The 19,981-nt window shown below is 33.2% G+C and overlaps 1 protein-coding gene across 4 annotated transcripts; it reads left to right on the top strand.

The window, feature by feature from the left end:
- The first annotated feature begins 909 nt into the window (after positions 1-909).
- Positions 910-19,346, top strand: LOC134529506 (piggyBac transposable element-derived protein 4). 4 transcript variants are annotated; one of them, XM_063363663.1, is made up of 2 exons: positions 910-1,085; positions 8,252-19,346. In XM_063363663.1, the coding sequence occupies exon 2, from the start codon at positions 11,365-11,367 to the stop codon at positions 12,739-12,741; it is 1,377 nt and encodes a 458-aa protein (XP_063219733.1). In that variant the 5' UTR covers positions 910-1,085; positions 8,252-11,364; the 3' UTR covers positions 12,742-19,346. The 4 variants fall into 4 exon arrangements, with proteins under 4 accessions (XP_063219733.1, XP_063219731.1, XP_063219732.1 ...); XM_063363661.1 differs by having other exon boundaries at positions 3,954-19,346; XM_063363662.1 differs by having other exon boundaries at positions 910-1,170.
- The last annotated feature ends 635 nt before the right edge of the window (positions 19,347-19,981 follow it).

Below are 19,981 nucleotides of genomic sequence, written 5' to 3'. Positions count from 1 at the left end.
CCAACTCTTCTTCCGGAACCATCCTTCTGTTTCCTGTAATAAACCTGCTTGCCAATAATGCATGAATTTTTGCATCCCGCATGTAAGTGACCAGGGTTTTCCCTGTGTCTATGCAGGTTTTACCTGGGCCCAACTTATCTAGTTTATAGTCTAGAATAGTCAATGAGGGGAGTTAGTGATGGCGCCAATCGCTGCCATGGCTGGCCAATCCCCCTCCTAGCACATGATGCATGCTCCCTCTCCCGCATGGCTTCAACCCTGCATGATTAGAGCGTATAGGCTTCGGCCTGAGACGCACATAGAGTCTATCCCTAACCCAAATACACTTAGTTTTAATTTAGGTTAGGAAAAAAAATCTGTATCGTCTGATTTTGTTCCGATAATGCTTACGATCGGTGAAGACAGTTGGTGTAATCTGACGAGCAGTACCCTGTGTGAGGCTAGATGGATCTGTGATTTTACTAGAGCATGGAAGTAACATAGTATCAGTGAAATCAGACTTTTTGGCATGCCAGTCATCAAGTGTTGTTTAAACACAGGGTTATGTATGGGCATTTATCCCACTAAAAAAAAAAATCACAAAACCTATCATCCACACTAAAAAAAAAAAAAATTTAAAGGAACCATGGGGGCAAGGTAGTTTTAATTCAAGAAATAAAATTCTGAGTATGCTTTTGGACAGGGGGGAATAAAAAGTTAATTATCTATAGTGTGTAAAATAAAAATGATATAAAATCAGATAAATTTAAATTACAACTAATTAAACCGCTCTGAATAGACGAAAATCACTGTAAAACTTTCCGAAACTACTGATGACAGTTCCGTTTTTTCAGACGAACACCAACGATCCATGTTAATTTCATAGAGTAAATAAAGTACTGTTAATTTCGTTGCTCGTCAGTAATAACATGCCCGTTGATTACTGATAGTTACCACAGGCTTGTGATATTGTAAATTTCGGAATTATTTAATTTGATATTAAGAATTCGAATGTATTTGATATTGAAATTTTTAAGCAAGTGGGTACGCATCGTTAAACACTATCTTGTCCGAACAAAGGACGCAATTGTGTATTTGCAAACTTGGTAGGTACTGTACCTTTCCTTGTGGCGTAATTCAATATAATATACGGATTCAATGTTTGGCGTCGTCAAATAGCCAGGAAATAAGGTTGTTTACTTTTTTTTTTAAACTATTGTGTAACTGAAATGATTAAATTTTACATCTTAGTTAGTGTCACACGAATTTACAGCAATTTATTTTATGATTCTACCTTTGTTTCGTAGTTTAGATCGGTATGCCTGTCCAATAATTTTTTTTAATTTCCTTTAACTTAAACATATTTTAATTTTTTTATAAACATTTATTAATACCAGTTAAATATGAAGTGAAATTGATTTTACAAGTCGTTAATGTATTTAAATGCTTAATCGAATATACCTTCTTTTTTTCCTTCAAATTAGTGGAGTTTTTCACTCGAAATTCTTGAGTATTACCTAGATTCGTTTAGTGGGTAATTTCAAAGATTGATGCTTTTCCTTGGGCGAGGGGGGAAAAAAGTAATCTAAACTGTATTTTTTAATATTACAGACGTCTCTTTATTTACCCCGATAAGTGTTTTCAAATTTTTACTTTATTCTGAGAAACTCGCAAGTGGACAAAGCCATGAAGTTGTGGAAAATTATGGTGTGAAGGTCATTAAAACGATAAAATATTGTTGGAAAATTATTAAAAAGGTAATTTGCCTTTATCATGTATCCAAGTTTATCCCTTGATCCTGTTGGCAAGATCTTGTATGATTTATCCTGCGGTATATGATGCTGTTTTAATTTAGTACCTACATTGAAAGAACCTAAATATAACAACAATTGTGATATAACAATGAATTGTGATTGTATTATCGAATCCAATAAAAAATCCGAAAATTAATTTTTTTTTCCCACTTCTGAACATTGTTTATTATAATATTTTTGTTGCCCAGGATCTTTCGAAGTATTAGATTAAAACAACAAGCATCATATTCTACAGGATCAGTCATAGCATCATGCCATCAGGATAAAGGTATAAACTTGCATGCATGATAAGGAACAATTATCATTATTTCTGAAAATTGGTATCACAGTAAATGTAATAAATTTGCAGGTAAATATGTAGACTTGCGGTATATGCCAAAAAAAATGCAAAAAATGCAAAAAAATGCAAAAATACTTTTATTCTATGCTCTTTCACTTCCTCTTTTCAAATCAACCGGCGGAGATAAGAAATTCCAAATACTTTAGGAGATACAGAATTTTTTTTATTTTCATCACAATACCTGTGTTATTCATGCGGCGATCACCATTGTTTCTTGTTTACGAGTATCTATTATGTTTCTTATTGGACAATTTTGTCACGTGACAGTTCCGTGATTGGCCAGTATTCAAATGAACCAATACGTGATTATTTATTTATATATTAATGTTCCATCGGAGGTATCGCGACGTAGGTGAAAGACATCATTTCTTTCTAATGGCAAAGGAAATGTACCCGCCTCCAACTTAGGTGGGCTTTTAACGTTTCTAATTTTAAAGTCTTATTTTTTATTTGGATATTGTTGCGCAAGTAATAAGTAACAAAAAAATTTTACGGGAGTTGTTAATGTTCATCATTTGTCTGGGTTTGTTAGGTCAGGTCAGTTACATTATAAATACTGTTAAACTAAAGAACCATTGAAATTAAATCATATTATTTTTAATGTACGCTTAGTTTGAAAGTATTCATAATGTAACTGACTTGACCTAATCGACCATTTTAGTTCGTACTGTTCATCCTTTGTCCCGGTTTGTTTGTCAGGTCAGTTACATTATAAATATTTTAAAACTAAACAGCCATTAAAATTAATTCACATTTTTTATGTCCGCTTAGTTTGAAAGTATTAATAATGTAACTGACCTGACCTAATTGACCATTTTATTTATTACGCATTCACGAACACACGGCAAAATAACAAAAATGGCGTCGTTCGAATGGTTGTACAGGTGTTGTATTGCTAAATTAAAAAATTTGATATCTCCTAAAGTATTTGGAATTTCTTATCTCCGCCGGTTTTAATGAAAAGAGGAAGTGAAAGAGCATATAATAAAAGTAATTTCAGATTTTTAGAATTTTTTTTTCGCAAATACCGCTACTCTACATGTTCAAAATTAAAAAATTCTATATCTCCTAAAGTATTTAGAATTTCTTATCTCCGCCGGTTGATTTGAAAAGAGGAAGTGTAAGAGCACAGAATAAAAGTATTTTTGCATTTTTTGCATTTTTTTTTTGGCATATACCACTACTCTACATATTTACCAATTTGCATCTATAAATACTTTTTTCTATAGCTTAAAAAAAAAAAAGTTTTGTATCACATGTTCAAATTTATGCCTTGATCCTGATGGCATGATCCTGTGGTACATGATTATTGCAGGTTTAATTTAGTACATAGAAAGATCATGGATGTAACAAAAAATTGTAATATAACACTGAATTATGATCGTAAGTTCAATAGGAATGGAAAAAAACACATAATACTTGACATAATTAGTTTCTATTGAGATTTTGAGTGTTGTTTGGCCTGGATCTTTCGACATACTTAATTACAACTAGCTTCATGTACCACATGATCAATGTATACAGTGTCATGCCATCAGGATCGAGGAAAAACTTTGGATGAGTGATACTGAACACAATTACCACAACAATTTTTGCAGACTTGAACGCCATATCCCAGTACCAAAGTTTCCTACAATAGTATTTCACCAGGAGTAAGTGCATAAACTTTTCGATGTAATAAATTAAAAAAAGCAAGGTTTATTTACAACAGGATCAATGTATACAGAATCACATAATCAGGATTAAGTGCACAAGATTTTTGATGTACTTTTAAGCTAAAACAGAAAGCATAAAGTGTAACACTTAATCATTGTATGCAGGAAATTACCATCAGGATCAAATACATGGGATCTGGGAATTACATTTGATAAAACAAAAAACTGTGAACACTCACCTATGTCGGAGGTATGCACATATTTTTCACTGTGAGTATAAAACTAAAACTTTGGCATGTGACAAGAGCCTTTGACAAAAAAAAATCTGCTAATTAGAATTCGTTGACCATGCTGATGAACATTCTTCCTCATCATGCAGCACTCACGGAAACACCAAACATGCATATATTAGAAAATACAATGGTACAAAACTGATGAATCCACTGAGAATGACCAAAAATTTCTGCTCCTAGCAAATTGATGCTTGGAATTGGCAAACAGTACGTGAAGACATAAGTGAACAACAGATTCAATTTGATGACGTTTGCCTCCATACCACTATGCGAGTCAAAATACTTCTTAAAATGACAAACAAATATCTACAAAAACATTCAATAATGTACAAATTTCAATTAATTAAAATGCAAATAATGTAAAATAACCTTTCTTCTATAATTGCAATCATGTTCACAACTATAAAACAATGTAAAAACAGTTTCCATAACTAATAAAATATCACACTTGACAAAATTGGTACCAAAATGAAAAGGAAAAAAAATCCGTAAAAATAGCACAACTAATGTAGATACATGAATCCTCAAACTGTAAAACTTTTGCAAGTTATTAAAATATCACAATCTTCCTCTTATGTGTCAATAAAACCACCATAATGGTTAGTAAAACAAAAATATAAGACATTTGGAATGTCTTTATTTTTTAACGCAAAACTGCTATTGTATAAAATTACAGTTTACTTGCATATTCACTTATTTAACTTCCAGTTTGGACAGTCCTTGTAATGTCACTTCCAGTTCAAAGTATGTAGTGTATATACTTCCAACAAATTCAGACACGGCCTTATATTATCAGTACTTTTCCTTAACTGCTTTGTTACGATTAATGTATTATTTTTTTAGTAAATAGCTCTTGTTATGAATTTTAAAAAATAAAATTATAGGTGAGCTACAAATTACATAAAATTTTAATGATTATGAAAAATATGTTTCCATTATCTTCAAAAGTTTTTCAATTGTATCAATTTCCATTAGGTAATTTTTCAAATTTAGTTTAGCAGTAAATTTGTGGTAATTTTGAAGGAGAGACTCTTTTCCAAAAAAAAATACAGTAAAAAAATATTTTATAAGAGGGCATTGTGATCACAAGAACATTTGAGTTGTTTACCTGTAGTTAATCGTTTCAACATGTAGGTAGGTTAGGTTATGTACATATAAAAATAGTGTATATTCATGGTGAGAATGGTTGGTTAGGTTATAAATATACTGTGAGAATGGTTGGCTATGTTAAGGTAGCTACATTAAAAATATTTACAATATTAAGGAAGGTTGGTTAGGTTTTCATTGGGATTCCTAATAACCATGCAAATTATTTTACTTTATTTTTAATGTAGCTAACCAACCTAACCAAAACAACTGTTCACACTTTTCTAAAATATTTTTCATGTAGCATACTTAACATAATTAACCATCCACACTATTTTAAAGTATTTAAAATTTAGCTAACCTTATCGTCATGATATATCATTTGTAATACAATCCAACCTAGTCACTTGTTATAACCAGTATACTACTGATAAAATACTTTAAGTCTCATACCACCCTCTTTATGATTGTAAAACATGTCAGAAGTAAAGCATTAAAGTTTTTTTTTTTTTTTTCCCAGAAAAGATGCTCTCTTTCAGAATCATCATATTTTGTTACGAGCATCACTGTTATTGCTGTGTCAGTATTAATAGGTAATTGTTTACAAGAGTGGCTGTTCGAAAGGTGTATTAAGAAAATAAAAGTTTATTTTTACTTTTATAATAATGTGATTGATTTGTTGGTTGCTGTTGCAATAGTAATTATTTATGAGAGGCGTGCCTACGAAAAAAGAAATCCAAAAATGGACTTATTAGTTCCTCATACTTTTTTCTAATGTTATTGTAAAAGTGCATTGAGAAATGTCAGATACTTTTCTTATTTAACTACCGTTTTAAATATTGGCTAGGTAAGCTACATTTGAAGTACTCTAAAATAGTGTTAATGGTAGGTTAGGAATTACTTATATTAACTGTAGATAACCTAACCTAACCAACCATATACATTATTTTACAGTATTTAAACACATCATGCTCGCCCATTTGTCACCACCAGGTCTGAGCATCTCCCCGGAGTTGGCTCATTCATCAGTCAACTTGTCATGGCACACGTGCACAAATAGGCCCAGGTCTTTATGGGCATAACCAGTGAAGTAGTGCAGGTGAACTGACCCGGTGACACTGTACCAGTGCGGTGCAGGTGACAGCTGCATGCAATACAGATTGCAGATAACTTCATTGCACACAGAGCATGTAAATAATATTTCTGAAGACATGTGACCCCTGAGGGGTGGCAAAAGGTTACAAATAATTGATTTGCTGCAAGCCACGAATTTGACTATTACAGAGCCACAACCTTAACTCTCTGCAGGGAATATTTCACACCATCATGTCAAACCTTGCTACCAGTAATATAACCAAGACAAGCTGCTACATCTACACTCCCGCATCCCTTATGAAGTTGGGGCCCACTGCATATAAATAAACGTAAAGGGAGTATCAAACTTTGCAGAGGAATAATACCACTCGCATAAAGCCCTGCCATGTGCAGTGCTGCCAGATAAAATGAGTTTTCCATAGTTATTATTAATTTAGACATCCATCTATGGAACTATGGAGATTTTTGATAGTGAAACAGAAAATCTTAATGACACATCAAAAATATAATCTGTTTATCAGCATTTTGTACAATAAATCTCGTGCATGTAGTTGGTTGACTGTGGCTGCATTATGGCACAATAATTTTGGTATAATACAGTTTTGTTAGAGTCATTTCGGCTTATTAAGTGTGCTATAAAAACAAATTTACCCCTAAGGAGATTCAAAAATCCGAGCATACAATATTGCCTTATCAAATGACAATTAGAAGGCATGCCTTTTGTAAAGTACTTAACATAAATATAAATTGTAAAAATTATTAGTTTTTTTAATGTTAGTTGTTTTTTGTTTACACTTAAGTTATTTTTTAACTATTCATTGGATTGATTATCTCAATACTAGATGAGTGTGTTAATTATTTTGTACAGTCTTAATACTTGGTTGAAAATTTTATCGCTTTTGCTTTCTGTGTGTTTTATTGTTGATGCATTAGTAGATTACTGATGTTTGTTAGTTGGCAGCACTGCTTGCATAACACAGATGAGAAATTTGTGAGGGCTCATATATACAAAAACATATAAAAAAAACGTAAGCAAGTCTTTTAATAGTCGCCAGTGATGTGTAAACATTTAACCTCGGTAACAAGCAAATTTATGTGTTCTCTTGTTGCAAATAAACTTATAATACAAAAAACTGACACAAAATTTAGTGTAGAATTTTTTAAAATAATGCAGAGCATGATAATTATAAGAAAAGTATTCATTTTAGGAAAAATTGGTAATTGTTTTGCCTTTTTAATACTTAACTGTAAATCTGTTTAACAAAATGGTACCATTGATTTCTCAGTGATAGCTGAACAACAGAAGTACCATCCAGTTGCATATAAATGCCTCAACGCTGAACCTGTGACAATTCCCCTTAGACCAAAATATCATCACCTGCATTTTTGAGGTTATACTTCTTTAGGTGCATTGAGGGTGAATTTTTAGTATGCACCAGAAATGCAATGAAATAAGCATGCATTACACAACAGAAATTTAACAGGTTGAAAGTCCAATGTGCATGCATGCAGAAACTACTATAGCCACAAGCAGAAGTCGTTAAGTTAGCAGTCCCACGTGTGGCAACTTGCACCCATATATATTAACTTTGGTGAACATTGTGGGATGTACTGAGGGTATTGGTGTGCCAAAGTAAACTTTATGGTAGTGAAACTATATTTGGAATACACATTCTATAAACTTTAATAGTCATAATAAGGTATAATTACAACTTTAAAATAGCCAGGAAAATTGTGTTTGAACAAAGATGGCATCAAAGATATGTTTTGAAAAAATAAATTGATAGTTGCTTTAAAAATGTACTGCAAGGCTATTTTTAGCTATTTTTAAATAGCCTTGTAGACAAGAGCTATACACAAATCTCAATTCTGTTTTTATAAGAACTTAGTGTAGTTAATTATGAGAAACATTGTCGCTTTGTCCCCCATTGTCACCGCAGGAAATTTAGAGTAAACGTCATATTATGAAGGCATTGCACACTTTTCTAGCATAAAGCTGGGTGCGCAGGACTGCCGTGTCTGTGTGAGGACGAGACAAAGAGAGACTTGCGGGAACCAGCTTGGAATGCGAAGAAGCGTCAAGGAGGAGACGAAGAAGGATCACTAAACAAGTGACTATCAGCAGAGATGTTGTGTTCTTAGAGGAAAATATGCTCAATGAAGTGCCAGCAATGGTAAGAGAAGGTGAGCTGATCTCACAAACTGTTGGTGATAATAAACAACTTATCTCTCAAGAACCACAATTTAAGCAGCATAGGGAAATCAATGACTTCACTGCAGATTCAGATAAAGTGCCCTTTAAGGGGTTCACATGAAATGGTGACCTTGAATAAACCTCCAGTCCTCAACAGTTAAGATCTTATTGCACCCTAAGGCCTAAAGCTGCCGAGCCAGATTTTGTAACTAACTTCACTGCAGAAAATAACAAGCCCCTCACACCAGGAGAAGCTTTGACAAGTCCAAAAGCTGCAAAGTGGAAAGAAGCAATTGAAGAACTATCTTCATTTTTTAGTAATGAAACTTATGAGTGGGTAGACTTACCAATGGCGCAAAGTCTCTCAAATCAAAATGGGTGTTCAAAATTTAAAATCCGGACTCAAAGGAACTTAAATACAATGCTAGACTAGTAGTCAAGGATTGCGGACAGAAGCTGTATGCATTGTAAGATAGCATAATTCCTGCCCCCTGCTATTAATGACTCACTAACTGAGAATGTTTTATTATGGTGATGTTTTCTTAATGTTTCATAATTATTTTATACTCATGTTTGTTATATTACGTGTAGGCATTTAAGTCATATTGCTTTGCTTCAGTATTAATTATTATTTTGGGTTAGGTTTTATATAAATATGAATGTATTTTTATTATTATTTTCACTATAATTTCTTGATACTTTAAAATTAACATGTGTATTAATTGCATTTGCCAAATTTTATAAATAAAGTATATTCTGGACAGAAGACTGTAACATTCTAGAAGGTTCCAGAAGGTTTGAAAAGAATGGAAGACACGGGCACAACACACTGTTTCCAGTAAGTTATTTTCACTCCTCAAATAAGTGGGAAAAACCGGCCCACAGCTGCGCTGAAATGGACTAGAACTTTCACTGGGCGCTACCTAGTCAGTCAATCAGAATGAACCTTGAGGTGTTGTGATGTGTCTTTCCAAACTTTCAGAGAAAAAATGAAAAATGCTTTTTACGTATTTCTCTTATATGGTCATTCTGTATAGTGATTGGTCGGTTAACACGGGGTTGCTTCCCCTTTGTTTTCACCTTTGTAAGGGAACACAACTTCATTGTTCAGTTAGTTGTCACTCGATCGTCGCTGTGTGCGGCCGCATCGTCGGCAGCTCACCAAAAAAACAATGTAAAAGTTACGAATAGCGAGTTTCACACCTGTTGGTTGGGGCCAGACTGAAGGTAAACTTTTTTTTAATGTTTTTTGGACGTTTAGCTAGAAATTTGACCTCAGGCTTCGGCATTGGCCCATGGTAACCGTCGTCACCCTTCTGGGACATATCAGCGGGATATTATACCTTTGTTCAACATTTAACAAAGGGACTTTAATTTTTTTTTTGCTACAGTGAATATGTGATATATCATCTGGACATTAAGTAAGTTAAGATCTACTATTTTTTTGAGAAGTAAAATATTAAAACAAGACTGACTTAAAAAAATATTTTATTTTAAATACAACTAAATACAAACTTTCAATCTAAGGGAATAATTCGTCTCCAATCTTGGGCAATAAAACAAACTTAAAAATAAAGTTTCAAAATAAAATAAAACTTCAAAATCAGTGTATATAAACATAAACTTTTCAAGTGATTAAAGTGTCTTGTTGTTACTATTCTGGGTTGCTTAGCTGGGCAACCTGGAATGTAACAACAAGGTGCTCAGCTTCACTGTTCAGAAAGTCTTGTGGTTTAGAATGCTGTGCAGTGAACTGCAACCCAAACATGAATGCAAGCCAACCATTGTGTATTGTGACAACAAAGGGGCAATATATCTAGCTAAAAACAGTTTAACCAGCCAAATATCCAAACACATAGATATCAGGGATCATTTTATTAGGGAGCATGTCCAAGACAAAACTACTGATGTCAATTTTTTTTCAACAGATGACATATCAGACATTTTGACAAAGCCCCTAACCAGGGAAAGACATAAACACTTTATCAATATGTTATGCCCTAATGAGTTGGTGTGTTTATTGTCGAAGCATGTTTATTGTTTGCTTGTTCCTATATTGAGGGTGTTTGTTGTTTGATGTCTTGAATTGAAAGTTTTTTTAATGGTACTTTCAAACAATTTAAGGAAGTGTTTGTTTGTAAATGGTTTAAACCTTAAATTTACTCGAGTGGTGTATCCCCACTCCTGTGTTTTTCCTGTATCTGGTAATGATGTGTGTTTCGTGCCCATTGCTGTTTGTATGATGTTTATCATGTGTAGTAAAAGACAATCAGTACTTATTGACGAACTCATTATCTAAACTGCATATACCTTACAACTTCATTTTCTGTGAATCTATAGCTGGGTGATACATCCTTCTTTACATATAAAGTTTCATTTTCAAAAATATCTTCAAATATATCTGGAATTAGGAAAAACCTCTAAATAAAAATGATAATGTTGTGGGTAAACACCAAACTCCCAGAAGGTATGTCCAAGAGGTTTGGCTATCAACCCCCAAGGGCCTGATTTAACCCCTTAACATATTAACCCGAGTATATTCGTTTTTTTACATTTGGCACGTAATTATTAACCCGAGTTTACTCGTTCGACTAACAAAAACGTGCGTCTGATTATATTATTTCGAGTTTTCTCGAATGAGTTACATGAGCTCTCGCTAGATGTCGTGGTAGGTATTTTCAGTCTTTGAAACAGACTTCCAGTAGTTTTATGTTACCCACTAGATGTCAGGGCAGATTCGATCCATCACGGTACCCTACTTACACGCGTTCGCCGTTTGTGTTTGAAAAATTGTACATTAGATGTCTCTAATAGTACTATTATGAATTTATGATGTTCCCGCCAATGTTTATATATTTTAGCTGAGGTGTCAACATTACTGTAATGTGAATAATAGAAATTGTTCAAAATGAGTGATTCCGACAGTGAAGGAAGCGACGTGAGTGATCTTGATAAATTGGGATCTGATAGTAGCGACAATTATAATGACATTTCAAGCTCAGAAGAATCAGGTAGTGAAGAGATATCTGGCAGAATGTGGTGTGAGATAAACTGTAGTTTGCCAACTATCTCTCCTCCAAGATACCCATTTACAGGTAAACCAGGCGTCAATGTAAATGTAAATGTTGACGATAATTTTCTTCGTTATTTTCTCTTATTTTTTGATAATGATTTGGCTGAACTCATAGCTACAGAAATGAACCGTTTTGCATCACAGTACATTCAAACACATCCTCAAACAAAATGGAAACCAACAAACAAAGAGGAAATCTATGTTTTTCTTGCACTAGTTGTGGCTCAAAGCATAGTCAAAAAACCTACATATCAAATGTACTGGGCTAAGAACCCAATATTTGACACACCATTTTTTAGGAAAACCATGCCATTTCGCAGATTTGTTCAGCTGAAACAGTTTCTTCATTTTGTGGATAATGAGTCATATGATGCAGCCACCCATCCAAACCCTAAACTGAACAAAATATGGCCTATATATATTCATTTGCAAAATAAATTTTCTGAACTTTACACTCCAGAAAAAGATGTCACAGTAGATGAAAGCCTTATGTTATATAAAGGGCGTCTAGGTTGGAAACAGTACTTACCTCTCAAAAGGGCGCGGTTCGGAATAAAGTCATTCATGTTATGTGAATCGTCAAGTGGATATGTATATTCCTTCGTAATTTACACCGGACGAGGAACCAATTTTGATGATGAATACAAAGGCTTGCCAATGTCGTCACAAGTAGTTATGTCATTAGTGAAACCTCTTCTTGGGAAAGGTTATTGTGTCATTACTGACAATTTTTATACCTCACCACAGCTATCAGATATGTTGCTATCACATCGAACCGATTCTTATGGGACTGTGAAAACGACAAGAAAAGAAATGCCACCAGAATTGCGGAAACAAAAATTGCCGAAAGGCAGTGTCATTGCTTTCCAAAGAGGTAAACTATTGGGATTGAAGTGGATGGACAAAAAACCAGTCACAATGTTGTCTACAATCCACAATTCTGAAATGAAAAGTGTTACAATCTATGGACAACAGCACATAAAACCACAAGTTGTGTTAGATTACAACAGTACAGTGGGAGGTGTGGACATTGTTGACCAGCGCACAACAGACTATGCAGTACCCAGGAAGAGGGGGAAAAAATACTATAAGAAGATTTTTTTTCCATTTAGTGGACCTAGCAATATGGAATTCATTTTTGTTATATTCAAAGTTGGGAGGGAAGCAGTCACATTTGGAGTACAGAGAGGCTGTTGTCAAAAATTTGATTGAACAGTTTCACAAGCCAACAATGTCGCCAGGACGAGGTAGGCCTGGAAAATCAACGAATCCACTGAGAATGACTGAACGTCACTTTCCAGCTACGATCCCGCCAACTGACAAAAAAAGCAATCCTACACGCCAGTGTGCAATGTGCAGCAGGGTGACAGATGCACGGGGGAAAAAAATACGGCGTGAAACACGGTACATGTGTGAAGACTGTGGTGTGCCACTGTGTGTAGTGCCGTGCTTCAGAGTTTATCATACAACAGCAGACATTTAGGCAGAAATTAGTTAGGCTTACAGTCAGAGTGAAATGCATTCAAGAATAACTTCACAAATGTCAATACAGACTCGTGACATTATTCAGCTACTGTATTCAAATAAAAATTCTTCTATTTATTGTGCTGTGAAAAAAACTGAATGTCTCACATAAAAACTTTGTTTTTTGTAAAGAATGACATCCTTGACATTACAATGATTTTTTTTTGTATTTGTGAATGTTCAGCTATTGCAATTAGTGTATACTGTACAAACCTTGTGAGGTAAATTTTTATACGAAGATCTATTCGGACTGACAACATTTACATATCATATGTACATATTTTGTTTTTCATGTTATTCAGGCAATTTTATAAAAGTAGATGTAATTTTGTAAAAGAAATATGGTATGTTGCAAAAGTTATTTCATTGGTTTCTATGTAAGCTTATACTATATCTGGCTAATGTTATAAATATTTTTAGTAATCTTAGTGAATATTAGCACTGACGAGTATACACGGGTTAGGAAACCAGTGTCCATTCAAAATGACATGATGGTGTGATAAATGTGAAATTTTAATGTATTTTGTGTGGTATGTCCATTTGCATATTGAATAGGTAAAATATATTGCTGCACAAATGTGATTTTCAGATAACTACTTTTGAGAAATAATTCTAACCATGCTGAACATTACTAATGTTGTTATAATAACTTCCAATTTGTGTTAAATGTTTTTATCTAAATATTTATCTATTTAATTATATTCCATAAATATTTATAATGTATTTACATATATTTCAGCAATGACGAGTATACTCGGGTTAGTAAAACAGTGTGCATTAAAAATTACATAATTTTGTAAAAAATGTAAAAACGTATGTTTTACATGTGGTACGTTTATTTGCATATTAAAAACAATAGATTACTGCAAAAAAACCAATTTTAAAAAATGGTTTTTTTAGACACATATATCTAGCCATAATATATATGTTAAGGAGTTAAAGCACACCAGCAGTGGAGACTCAATTGTCTGGTGGGCTCTGGCTGAACCTAGACACCCCTGCGAACTGGTCACATCCATTGATTCTGCTTTCACTCAAGAAACAACTTGATACCCAATGACTTTCAAATGATCACACTGGGAATAGTGTCATGTGCTTAAAAACATTATGAAGCTGTGATAGCCAAGTGTTTTTTTAGGGTTATAAAACACAGTTGTACTTACCTATGTATTTTTGTATAGTTTGCTGATCTTGCTTGACCAGAGATTTGAACCCTTTAATCTCTTTGACACAGCTAGGTGGAATGTAGTTGAACAAACATTCCAGGTGAAAATACTCCATAACTTCCAATTCTGGAGTGTCAGTCTGCCAAGAAAAAAAGAGAGAATATAAGTTACAGTACAAAATGTTAGATATATTACCAAATTTATTATCTGCTAACACCACCAGATGCTTACAAAATAAGATTAGCATTGGAACATAACTTACAGATGCTGTTCCACATCCAAGTTTCTTTGATTCAACTCAGAACCCAAGGCAACAATCTATGTTTTAAGATGTTTGTGTAGTTAGTGTAGAATATCTACTGTAGTGTGGAGGTTTATTTGAGGTTCTCCCAATGTATCCTGCATCTTCAGTTTAGCCAGGATAGGCTGACCTGCTCCTCAGTTATTTAGCCTCCCTCCATTAATATTGACCCACCATATGTGTTATTGTTATGACTGGCAATATTCAGAAATAACTACTAACACCAGCACCTGTTTATTTCTTGCAGTAAATACATGCGTATTATCAAACATGCAATAACACAGGTGTAACTTATTGATCAAAATCATTCATCTGATATAATTCATATGTACAACCTGGAGCTCTGCATTAAGCAGTAACTTATCCAAAATCAAATCAGAAGATGATAAAGGGGTGTGACAGGGAAAATACTATTAACTTCAAAGGAACTACAATTAAAACATGATTGTGATTCTTTGTCTGTGAGAATAAAGGTCTGCCACATTCATGCGGTCGCTTGTGTCTGGTCTGTTGGAGCTGATGTTGTAGTTGATTAGTTAACGTGACCTATGATGCCAAGTGTTGAGGGGCAGTCCCGTGGACTGGATCTGTCTGACCATAGCTGGCAAATTTGAATGACCAAGGACCTATTTGTACAACATTAAAAACAAAAACTACAAAGATAATAAAATTAAAGAAAATGAATGGACATCTTTTGGAGATATTGTGTGATTACTAGGTAAGAAATTGGTTGCTAGTGTTTGCATGCATTGTTGATTTGCACAATAAATAGGCCTTACAACATTATTGAGTATTAGGCAGTGATAAATTTTTGCCACCTATAGAAAATTGGTATAATGTAAACCAAATACAGTTTATTTTTGAACTTACAAAAATATATACCATATTTTCTTTCTATTGATTTCATTTTATAATATTTTATTTATGTTGAAACTTAAATATATATATATATTTTTTTTTAATTGGCTGCAAGTAATTTTGTAACTGATCCCTCTGTAGAAAAAGCCACAAAGAGACGGCTGCAAATTCGTGAAAATATTCTGTGCTATCACTGGCACAAAAAATTGGAAACAAACCTGGGTGTGGAATGCAGATTGATTAGGAATATCCAGATATTTAAAAGACAATGCTGTTTTATACCAAATTCTGAAATGCTTAGAATAAGTAAGTACGAAAGCTTTTTTTTTTTAAATCTTTCACATATTATATAGTACATACAAACAAATATTTGCTACAAATAAAAAAAGATTATAATTGTGGATTTTGGAAGCTTTACTGGAACAGAAATAATTTTTGAAAATTGTGTTTTTCCAGAGTATTGCCATTTTATAGAGAAGCTGCTTCTGAGAAATAAGTGAAAGTGAAATGTTTTAAGTGAGGGTAATTCGGCAGGTTTGTGGCTTCTGTGTAAAAAAAGTATAACAAAACTGGAATTTATGAGTATTAGAAATGTTTCTTGACTATCCCCTAAAACTACAAATTTTATTTCCTACTGTATCCTAAAAACACCTTATAGTCGGTAGAGCTGTGAAGTCCAGGGAAATTTTGGGGTGAAGTGTTAAAACTGACAAAAATATTGACATGAAAATTGTAAAAATTGCTATAACAAGTAAATTCCAACAATTTCAATCATTTACTGTCAATATTTACTTGTTTTATATACCCAAACCATACAATTTTCCCCTGACTTAAAGGTTCTTCGCAACTACAGAGATTTATAAAATCCAGTTGAAATAAAAAATGCCATTTTGCAAGCATTAATACATTTTCACAATTTCAGAGCATTTTAAATGTCACTGTGCCTAGCCAAATTGGTTACTATTTATGTTAACGTATACATGAAAAAACTCCTAATATAATTATACTTAAAAAGACACAATGCAGAAAAAAGTCACATTGTAAGTGTTAACCATCTGTCATTGCTTTAAAAATGTAGGCATTGCACCATGAATGTGATAGTATTAAAATTATTATGCACATTCACATTAATTCATAAGTAACTTTCACAAAAACTCATACTTGCAATCACTGACAACCACTCGCATGGAAAGCCACACATCAAATGACGTGACACTAACGTAACCCATTCGATGCTATTTTGCTGCAATAGAAGCCTCAGATTCACTGGCGTGGAGTAACATCCCGGAACCCTTTCAGACATATCCCGGTTTTCCATTACAAAAAAAATTTCAATTCTAGGAGAATTATTTCTTTCTACAGTTTAAATAAAAATATTTGTAATGTTGCTGAGTTAAACTAGCCAAACCTTTTACTTGAGTTACAATCACCTAGACATGCAAACACAACATATTGAGAAACAAATATTTACAAACTCTGTAAATTAAATATCATTTCATACATTTGGCTACCTTTGATTCTAGTAACAACTGTATAAAAATCACACACCTTTCTCAACACCGTGTAAATCAAACAACATTACAATCATGTTACTGTTGGGTAATAGAATGATTGCAGTAATGCTGTGTAGTTTTACATAATGAAAAATCTTTTGAAGGTATTCATAAATATCCTTTTTGGGATGTAATACTCTGCAGAATTACTTAACTGGATTTTTTTTTATAGAATTTATATATTCTGACAAAGATTTTTATTTTTTACAAGATTTTATGCTGGCATAGCCTAACCAGCCTTTCACTTCAGCTATTTTTTGATTTTATTTCTCAGAAGCAACTATTCTAGAAAATCAGCTAGAGTACCACCATTGTTGTTTTACTACCCTGCAAATGGGGTTGGTCCCAAAAGTTAAAATTTTCTGTAAGGAAGAATAAAACAATTAAAATTGGTTAATTTTTTGAAAATAATTATTTCATTTAAATATCATCATTAGTAACAGTTAATATAATCAAGCAATATTTTTGGCACTAACAAAAATTTCAAGTGTTTATATGTATGTAACAGTTGGACCTCAAGCTAGCTGAGCAATATGATTTCTTGTTCCTTCTAATGGACTAAGATTTTGATATGGATCAAGGATCTTTAATGATATACATAGTACTTCAAAATTGTGTTGTTTTTTCTGTAGTTTTGTAATGTTGCTATTTTTTATGGTGTTCCATACAGATGTTCAATATAATGGCTTACACACTCAAATTTGCTTCTACAACAAACACTTGATATTGTCTTGGCACAGGGAAGAAACAGACCTGGGCCATAGCGTAGCATCGTAAGATGCTAGGATGGCTGACGTTTGGGAAAAATAATAAAGTTATAAAAATGAGACATTCACTTTGGCATGTGACTTCAGCTGGCAGATGAGCTTTTCATTTCACTCATTACTCTCTGCCATTCTCACCTCAGTGTATTCTAGACCGTAGCCAGAGTTGGAGGCACTTGATCTGGGGTACGTGCGGAGAGGGGGTAGACGACTGCGCCTACGCATACCGTGGCTTTCTTAGTGGTGTGGTTAAATCAGCATTCAGGAGTCATACCAAGGAGTTTAAAAGGCAAGACATTCCCCATACTTCTGCTCTCGCAGAGATTTCTCTGTCTTTTTTTGTCTTTTACCATATGAGAGTGCAAGCTGTGAAATTTCATGACCTTGGTGTTGTTTTAACTCTGATAGTATTCAAATTTGCCAATTTTGTTGATAATATAGTCACACAACCTGATTGTTTGTAGGCTACAAAAATAACAATTTTTATCAATAATAAAGTTGTGTTAATGGGGTTTATGTTTATATAAAATAACAAATGATTTCATTTGATGGCACCCAGATTTTTTCAAGTAGGAAACATGGCTGACATTTCAATGGCCATTGGGTTTTCTTGGAGTAATCCGTTCCCCCTTCATTCATTTCGTCAATGCTCCATTAGCATCTCATCACCTTTCACTGTCTCTAATGGCTGCAATGTCTGCAAAATGTTATGCTTTGATCAATTTCATTGAAGCTAAGAACTATAGAATGCTTCTAGGATACAAATTTGAGGAATGTAATGGATTGTAATACTTTGTGTAAGTTATATAATTTAATAATTTTTTTTTTTGTTTTATGGGAAACTAAAACTACTGTATTATTGTTTATATAACAGATAACATCAGGTGCAATTTGGGCATTACATTAATGTTAACCGAATTTGTTTTAGTCATGGCTTTCAGGATAGAGCTGCATCATTGTGTTGTTATGTTCCAGTGGTGCATTGATCATATTGTTTCAATAGATGAAAAGTTCTCTAAGAATCCCATTGCTTGTAACGAGAACAAAATGAGTGAATGCTTGCAGCATCAAAACAGAAACAAACCAAAATACAAATCGTGAAAATACAAGTTTGTTTTTAAATAATTTGGATTAACTTTAAATCTCTGTCAAAAAAGAGAGGAAATTACTAAAGAGTGAGTTTCATTTCAATGGCACCATTGCACCAGATGTAAAATTATGACTTTCTTGGGCAAATTCCTCTGTCACATGTCTGATGAAAATGTGATTGTTCTAAGCCATCTGCTGTGTATCCTTCCAGCATACAACTTCGACATTTATTAACAACAGAAAATAAAAAATCTTACAAATAAAGAAAATTTAAATTCTTTTTTTTGTAAAACTGAGTCTCTACATTTTAAATAGTGAAAAATGAAATAATGACAAATGCTATTTAATTATAAGCACAGTAATAAAGTGTGAAAGTATGCTCTGAATTTTATCATACTGTATTCAAAGCTTTCAGCAATCCAGACTACTGCTCTCCCCACTTGTGAAACTGTTTAACGTATGATTTATTATGTTGTCTCATCATATGCAGTACTATAGTTAGGTTTTTTTATATCATTTAATTAATAGCTATTTATTCATTTTGAGAGATGTTTGTGCAGTTGCAGCATGTTGTACACGGCCGTAGCAATAGCTTTCACATGGGGGGGGGGGGGGGGGGGGGTGTCCGCAGGTGAAAGCTAAAAATCTAAACGCTCAAATCATAGTCATTTAGCAATTACTTAAACATGAAATGGGTACACACTAGTTCACCTGCATACAATTAAGCTACATACAAACAATAGTTCCTTTAAGTACATTAAAATAAAATTTGTAAGTAATGTCCATAAAGAATTTATTTAACTATAATAAAAGTAACAAAGTAGAAGATAGACAACATAAACATAATATTGTATATCAATATTATTTTTTTTACAAGCACATAGGTATTTTTATTCTATCTTTGTTTGCGATGCTTCGGCTTTTATTTATTTCCATATTGCACAATCAACATAAAACATTTTGACATAAAAAAGACTACAATCAATTAAAACATTTGGCATAAAAAAAGCCTTCAAAATAAAATAATAAATTAGAGGTAAAAAGTTAAAAAATTAAAAACTTCAAAATATTAAATTTAGCATTTTACGTCTTATGGCCAACATATTTATGATTTCATCTGAATCCAGTTCAGAAACTATGTCACGATGAACGCTCATCAACGCAAGCCCCGTTAGTCGTTCATCTCCTATGCTGTTT

Source organism: Bacillus rossius, chromosome 2, assembly GCF_032445375.1.
Source record: "Bacillus rossius redtenbacheri isolate Brsri chromosome 2, Brsri_v3, whole genome shotgun sequence".
In the NCBI taxonomy this organism is placed as follows: domain Eukaryota; kingdom Metazoa; phylum Arthropoda; class Insecta; order Phasmatodea; family Bacillidae; genus Bacillus; species Bacillus rossius.
This window is presented reverse-complemented; position numbering and strand designations above follow the sequence as displayed.